Source organism: Nicotiana tomentosiformis, chromosome 6, assembly GCF_000390325.3.
Source record: "Nicotiana tomentosiformis chromosome 6, ASM39032v3, whole genome shotgun sequence".
NCBI classification, from domain to species: Eukaryota; Viridiplantae; Streptophyta; class Magnoliopsida; order Solanales; family Solanaceae; genus Nicotiana; species Nicotiana tomentosiformis.
Window position 1 is genome coordinate 124,592,298 of NC_090817.1, and position 8,404 is coordinate 124,600,701.

The 8,404-nt window shown below is 35.0% G+C and overlaps 1 protein-coding gene across 1 annotated transcript; it reads right to left on the bottom strand.

The window, feature by feature from the left end:
* Window positions 1–5,386: 5,386 nt before the first annotated feature.
* On the bottom strand, window positions 5,387–8,054 carry LOC104108653 (mannan endo-1,4-beta-mannosidase 5-like). The gene is made up of 5 exons (XM_009617742.4): window positions 7,657–8,054; window positions 7,182–7,376; window positions 6,950–7,072; window positions 6,647–6,849; window positions 5,387–6,267 (listed from the first exon to the last, which is right to left on the bottom strand). Exons 1-5 carry the CDS (start codon window positions 7,993–7,995, stop codon window positions 5,805–5,807), a joined length of 1,323 nt encoding a protein of 440 aa, XP_009616037.1. The 5' UTR covers window positions 7,996–8,054; the 3' UTR covers window positions 5,387–5,804.
* Window positions 8,055–8,404: the final 350 nt, after the last annotated feature.

The window sequence follows — 8,404 nt, forward strand, 5'->3', positions numbered from 1 at the left end:
TAGAATTAGGGGTTAGGGTAAAAACTAGGGATTTCAAGAATTTGGGGATTTAGACTTCAATTTGAGGTCGGATTCCAAAACCAATTATATATTCGGGCTCAGGGATGAATGGGTAAATGGATTTTGGTCCGAACCTCGGGTTTTGACAAAGCGGGCCCGGGGTAGATTTTTCGACTTTTTGGAGGAAAAATTGGGAAATTTAATTTATGCAATATAATTGATTTCTTTAGCAATATTTGATATTATTGAGTCATTTTTGAATAGATACGAGTGGTTTGGAGGTGAATTCCAAAGGGAAAGCTGTGATTGAGAATTAAGTGGCCTTCGGAGCGAGGTAAGTGTTGTGTCTAACCCTGACTTGAGGGAATTAGGAACCTTAGATTACTTGCTAAGTAAAATCCATGTGAGCGGCGTATATGTGAGGTGACGAGTACTTATGCGCCGCCAATTTACCTGTTTTCCATGTTTCTCTGTTTTTCTTATATTGTCTCTTTCCTATGCCAAATTACTATGTGTTATAGTAGTGTTGTTCAATTTATCGTTCTTATCATGCTTACGGATTTTCTAGTCATAATTGAGTTTTTATTTCAAAGTTGAGATTGATATTATGGAACCAAATGTTGAAGTAATGTTTGTACTTGTTATTGTATCTCCCTGTTATTATTTATGCATTGCATTATGGTAAGAGAGAGTGTTAATGCACGAAGGGTGATGCCGTGCCATATTGTGAGTGTTAATGAACGAAGGGTGATGTCGTGCCATATTGTGAGTGTTAATGCACGAAGGGTGATGCCGTGCCATGATATGAGAGTTAATGCACGAAGGGTGATGCCGTGCCGTTTCTATTAATTTTATGGTGAGATTGAGAGTAAAAGCACGAAGGGTGATGCCGTGTATTTTTTCTTACTGTATTCACTATTCCTGTTGATTCATGGTATATTGACTGCTCCGGTGATCATTCTGTTATAGTTCTTTATCTTATATTCCCCTCAGTATATTCCCCTCCCGATATTTTTTATTTAGTTCTTCATTTCTGTTATTTGTATATACACTGTTAAATTGTACATGTTGATTTATAGGTGCCTTGCCTTAGCCTCGTCACTACTTCGTTGAGGTTAGGCTCGACACTTACCAGTACATGAGGTCGGTTGTACTGATACTGCACTCTGCACTTTCTGTGCAGATTTTGATACCGGCTCGGGTTGATCGAGATTTTGCTATTGGTCCGCTGTCCGGAGACTCAAGGTAGATCTGTCGGCGTTCACAGACCTTAAAGTTCCCGTCTATCTTTTCTGTTCTACTATTTCTTTCATTCAGACAGTTGTATTTCTTTCAGACTATTACTTATAGTAAATTCTAGAATGCTCGTGAATTGTGACTCCAGATCCGGGTGGTAGTAATTAATATAGTTTTATGATATTCTGTACTTATTATATTTTATCTTAGTTAATTATTGTTAATTACTGAATGGGAATAAGGAATTAGTTTAATGATTCTCTAATGTTGGCTTGCCTAGCAAGTGAAATGTTAGGCGCCATCAAGGTCCCGTCGGTGAAAAATTTTGGGTCGTGACAGTTATACCTCAAGTCTCCTATGGGTAGCAGAATCCGAGCAAGTTTATGGTACGTCGCTGGGACCAACTCCAAAATCTACACAAGAAGTGCAGAGTGTAGTAAGAGTACAACTGATCCCATGTACTCCGTAAGTGTCAAGCCTAACCTCAACGAAGTAGTGACGAGGCTATGACAAGACACGTACGTAAACAACCTGTACAAGTATATACAAATACGAAGCAACAATAACATAATAAACAACAATTTATAAATTTGGGAGGGAACATGCGAAGGGGGATGATATATAGTTTTCAGCAGGAGAAGTGTCACGTAGCAGCCAATTAATTCACCAATAATAAAATGAGCAACTGATAATATGAAAATGGCACGGCACCACCCTTCGTGCTTTTACTCTTATTCCTCCCATAATTTTGATAAATAAATAATAATAATTGGCACCATATCACCCTTCGTGCTTTAACTCTCTTTTGGGCATGACATCATCCTTCGTGCTTTAACTCTCTTCTCACACGGCATCACCATTCGTGCTTTTACACTCTTTAAAAATGGCACGACATCACCCTTCGTGCTTTAACTCTCTTTCTCACTTCATAATTCAATAAATAATAATGTGAAATTGGCACGACATCGCCCTTCGTGCTTTTACTCTCTTCCTTACCATGAAAATAATAATATAAATTCGGAAGAGTATTTAAATACGGGGATATATACTTATCAATCAATTCAATACCAGAATACCGATTTCACCTTCCAAAATATTCACAATAATTAAACTAGCAATAATCTGATGAAAATGATCAAATAAACAATAATAACTTAAGCGGGAATATCTTAATTAAATAGGCAGTTATTCACAATAAACAAATTCCACCCGCATGCTTTGACTCAACCACAACGCATAAGTATTCGTCACCTCACATATACGTTGTACCCGTACATTAAATCACGTAGCAAATAGACAAATAAGTCATACTCCCTCAAGTCAAGGTTAACCACGACACTTAACTCGATTTACAACCAAATTCAAGATTCCAATAAACCTTTGCCTCACGAATTCGTGTTCGAAATCCTCAAATCTTGTCATAAACAATTCAATATACTCAATACAAATCGTAGGAATTGATTCCATATGAATTTACTAATTTTTCGGATTAAAATCCGAAATTCATTTTAAAAATTGATAGCGGGACCCACATCTCGAATCCAGAAAAAACTCACGAAATCAGAACACCCGTTCCAAGACGAGTCCAACCATACTAAAATTATCAAATTCCGATGTCAAATGGACCTTCAAATCCTAAATTTTCGTTTTTGGAAAGTTTTATAACAATTCCAATTACTTCCATCTAAATACGAAATAAATGATGAATATAAATATGGATTTATGAAATATAATCACTTTCGAGGATAGAACACTTACCCAAGTCAAAGTCGTAAAAACCCCCTTTGAAATCGCCCAAATCCGAGACTCAAAACTCAAAAATGAGTAAAAATGGCTAACTCTCAATTTTATGGGTTCTGTCCAGGCTTTTTCGCATCTGTGAGCTTGCATTTGCGAGACAAATCTCGCATTTGCGAAGTGAGGCTGCCAGGAGAAATTTCACATTTGCGGACTTCAATGTCGCACATGCGACATCGCAGAAGCGACCAAATGACCGCTGAAGCGGTCGCGCATCTGCGCCTCATTTCTCCACAGAAGCGAAGGAGCTGGCTAGTGCCCAGGTCGCAGAAGCGGCTCCGCATCTGCGGCTCCTTCTTCACAGGTGCGAAATACCAGAACCAGACCTGCATATTTTTACAAAAATAATCTGAAACACGTCCGAAACTTACCCGAGCCACTCAGGACCTCGTCCAATTATACCAACCAGTCCCGTAACATAATACGGATTTACTCGGGGTTTCAAATCACGTCAAACAACATTGAAATTACAATTCACACCTCTAGACTTTTGATTTTTCAAACTTTTTATTTTGCAAAACTCGTGCCAAAACATATTAAACGAATCCGAAATGACTTCAAATTTGGCACACAAGTCATACATGACATAACAGAGCTATTCCAATTTTCGAAATCTCAATCCGAGTCCGATATCAATAAAGTCAAATCCGTGGTCAAACTTTGAAAACCTTTAGCCTTTAGATTTCTAGTTTTCGTTAAATGGCGATAATTTGAGTTAGGGACCTCCGAATTCAATTTCGGCCATACGTCCAAGTCCCAAATCACAATACAGACCTACTGGAACTATCAAAATACTGATCCGAGTCCGTTTGCTCAAAATGTTGATCGAAGTCAACTCAGTTGAGTTTTAAAGCTCTATTTCACATTTTAATCAATTTTTCATATAAAAACTTTTCGGAAATGATAAATAGTGCCATTTGAGGTCTTAGTGTATTTTAAATTCGAATATTGTGTTATATTTAATTTGAATATTGTACTCTTCATTAGAATATTGTAGTATGTTCGGTTTGAATTTTATTTCAAATTAAAATATTATGGTATCTTTTAGAATATGTAGGAAAGTTTGAAGTATAGAGTGTAATACTTTTGATATATTTGATGTAATTTCAAAACTAAAGTATAATATGAAAGTGAATATTACAAATTATAGATAGCAGCATGAGATACAGCATATAAAAATATTGCAGTGCGTAGATGATGATGATGTATCAGAGAAAACGGTCAAGGGATTTTCATGACATCACAAGAATACCACTTGGAATCGTGACATCAATGTGATAGCTTAACAGATTAATGGCTCTTTATTTGCATCATCAACTATAAGTCTATAACCAACACATGAAATATATCTGATTTGCTGATTATGGCTATATGCCAAGATATCCGTTGTCCTATGATTATTTTCCTAGTACCTGCCTCATCCTTTTCTTTTTTATCTAAGTTATTTAAAATAATACATAATATTCCCTTGTCCCAATTATGTGACTCTTTTTCTTTTTTGGTCATTCCCAAAATGAATGATACTCCTTCCCACCTATAATAAGTGACCTTTTGATCTTTTAATTTTGGTAAAAAATAAGTGTCCTTTTACATAATCAAGAAGAAATTAATTTTATTTTTCCAAAATTTTCCCTTATTTACATATCCCAATGTGTTAAGGTAACAATAATTAAGGATAATTTAGTGAATACATATTGTTTTCTCTAGGAATTCGTATTTTGTTAAAGGGTGTGTCAAGTGCTAAAAAGTCACTTATTATGGACCGGAGGGAGTACCCTTTTATATTTAGTAATAATTCAACTTTAAATTTCATTTCTTACCCTTAATGAAATGATTTAACCACACAATTTCTATAATTTATTTTAACTCACAAATTTTAAAAGTTTTCAATTATTTTTTAAGTTTCGTGTACAGTCAAATACCTTTACATAAATTGAGACCGAAGAAATATCTTTTTTCACACAAACAAAAAGAATTGGTTTGATTGATACCTATAGGGGTGCCCAATACGTAGATGACACTTGGCACAAGTCACTATGAGTTACTATATGTTTATGTGTCATTATTCTACACAAGTTAGTCTCAAGTTTAAGTTGCATCAACGAGTAATTAATGTTAGGTAGTTTTTATAATATTGATATGCTTCTCATTATGTCAAGAGAAATTAGTGACTTAAAGGCGTTGTTGCATGTGTTTATATGTTTAACTTTTGCTATGGTATGATTAAAATTACATCGACACTAAACTTCAAACTTTTTAGTCCTGAATTCCATATACTATGTATAGTAGCATTTGAGCATCAAACTAAAATAAACAGAAATATGAAAAAATTTATTCCCTTAACAAGCGTATAGAAATGCAAGAAAAATACATTCAAGAGGTTAATCAACCTTAATTACATTAACTTCTGCTAATGCGGTTCCAAAATTAAACATTTAGGTTGCAATATTACCGATTAACCATAGAAGTACTCAGGAATATTAACCAGAGCAACAAAAACAGTTGACACCTAATTAAAGCAGTGAAACTAGATACCTTAAAAATAAATCGAACCTAAGACCCTCCAAAATCATCTAATTAAGCCACATAGCATTCCATGCAACATATTATTTGCACTGTATGGTTTTTCTTTTAAATTCTCTCCCCGCTAGCTAAATAAGCTAAATTTGCACAAATATAGCCCACTGAACTAGTGTAGGACATCATTTAAATAGTGGCCAAAAGGGCCATTTATGCAAATAATCCGATGGAACTGCTTTATTTGGATGACCTCATCCGCCAAAACGATGATGTCCCACTCCCAATGGGTGATGTCCAACACCTAAGGGATGATGGCCATTTGACTGGCTAAAAGGATAAACATGGGGGCTATTAACCAAATGAGCCAAAGCTGTCATGGCATGAGATTGGCCTGAAATGAGTCCTGCAGTTGAAGGATTTTGTGCTAAGATAATTGAGTAACCATCGTCAAAGTTGCTCATGTCTTGTGCCACCAGTTGCCATATTAAGCTCCCTGCCATAGTTCCTCCCGCTTTCGCGAAATTGTATACATTTCTGTAAACTGAGCTCATGAAAGTGTCTCTTACATTTTGATTGTATCCTGGATCTTTGCTAGATTTTCCAAATTCAGCAAGCACCAATGGCTTCTTTAATATGGTTCTTGAATCTTGCCAATGACTTGTCATCCACCTTTGCATGAATACTCCTTGAGCATCATCACTTTGTCCTGACAACCTGTTAAAATAAACAAAAATTTGTACCATTATCCTATTTATTTATTCTATCTAATTATCAAAAAATTGTGTAAAGATAGGGAATTTTGGAGCAATGGTAAAATTGTCTCTTTGTAACATATTGGTCACGAGCTCAAGCCGTGCAAACAGCCACTAATGCTTCCATTATATTAGGCTATCTACGTTACACACCTTGGGTGCGCCCCTTCTCCGGACCCTGTGTGAATACGGGATACCTTGTCCACTAGGCTTCCCCTCTTTTTTTTTTCTTTTTTCTTTTATCAATATCTTGTATAATGTTGTTTAATTACTACATTTTTGTTTTGCTTTAGAGAATTTAACTATTCTGTATGTGAAGGATAAAAGAGATGTTTATTTACCATTGGTCAGTGTATGCATGTATAGTGGCAAAATCAATCTCCCTAATAAGGTTGCTGCTAATGAAATCTGTTCCAACTTGGTAACCAGGATTAAATTGTTTCTTTTCAGGCATTGAGTCGCCATAAAATCCTTCCATTCCTATCTCCAGCAAGTGTTTTCTATCCAGTGATTTCACAAAACTAGCCATCTCTTGAACCCATCCCTGTAAAATCACATCACATAATATATAGTTAGCAAAAAAAACATGAGACATTATTATAAGAACATAACAGATGATTAATATTGTGCATGTTTTTACTCACATGAACAGTTTTTCCAGAATAATCAGCATCGCAACGAGGCTCATTCATAAGTTCCCATGCCATTATTGTAGTGTCATCCCTGTATGCTATTCCAGTCATGGTATTGACTCTTGTCACTACTTTCTGTAGCACAATTTTTTTTATAAAAAAAAACATCACTTAGTTTCATATAAAATATACTATATCTACCACAATTTTTTATTCAAAATATTCATGGTGTCTTTTTTCCTACCTTAACATGGTTCTTGTAATAATCTTTAAGAACTGAATGAGTATAAAAATCATCATCACTGTTAATCTGAATTCCTGCATTTTTCCCCCACTGAGCATATTGACTTCTCCCTCCAAAATCTTTGTAGTTATTCACAAAGCTCAATATTAAACGAATCCCATACTTTCTTGCTTCAGAGATCACAAAATCCAATCCCTATCACAAAGAATTGATCCATGTTATAGGCCATAATATAAGAAAAATACCACATAGTAAAGAAAACAAGAAACGTATTAGTCTATCGACCTGAAAAAGATTTACGTATAAGTTATATGTATCGACAATGTAAATATGTAACTTAACCTGTTATAATAAACAGGTGATTTACCATGTTTACTAGACTACTAATTAATGCTTACTATTAAAAATTTACTCATAAGTGACCTAATTACGTAAATATCTTATTACACTGTCAGTGTATAGAACTTAAGTTCACCAGAAAAACACGTTCATCGTAGACTCCAGGAGATATTTGCAATGCTGTATCACCTCCATCGCTAAAAGCCCAAGTCCTGCATACAGAAAGGCTAGCAGCAGAGGCTTCCTGGAAAACCTCTGAGACTTTGTATCTCTCAGTTGGGTCAGCTGCAACATGCATCAGCCAATACGAGTTGAAACCATTGAAGAGAAATGGGGATCCATTTAGTACAAAATGGGCTCCTTTTGTTCTAACAAATCCTAATTTATTAAGATTCCTAGCTTCTGTTACAATAACTAGGAGGAGGAGGAGGAGCAAGGCAAAGAATGAGCTTAATGCTCTAGTAAAAGAAGCCATTAATTAGTTTCTTAAAACAATGTATTGCAATAGTTTCTATGATGGGAAGAATGATTTGAGTACCCAAGAAATGTTTGTAGGACTATTTATAGTTATTTAGAGTTAGACCAGTTAACTAAAAATAGAAAAAAAGAAGTTGATGAAGTAATTAGGAGGATTTTCAGGAAGGAATTAAATCCTAGTTGATAGTGCTGGTTTACTAAATTTGGCAAAAACGATTTCTTTTATCTTATTTTGGTTTCAAGGTTTTGTGGAAAGCTGACAGAAGATGAAAGTTCAGTTGAAGGAAAAAGGGAAGAGATATATAAAAAATTAATCAAAAGAATGAAAGAATTGAAAAATGAAACAGAGATGATGTCTTACATGTGCTTATCCATGTGCCTAAATTTTAAGTATATATGATAAATTC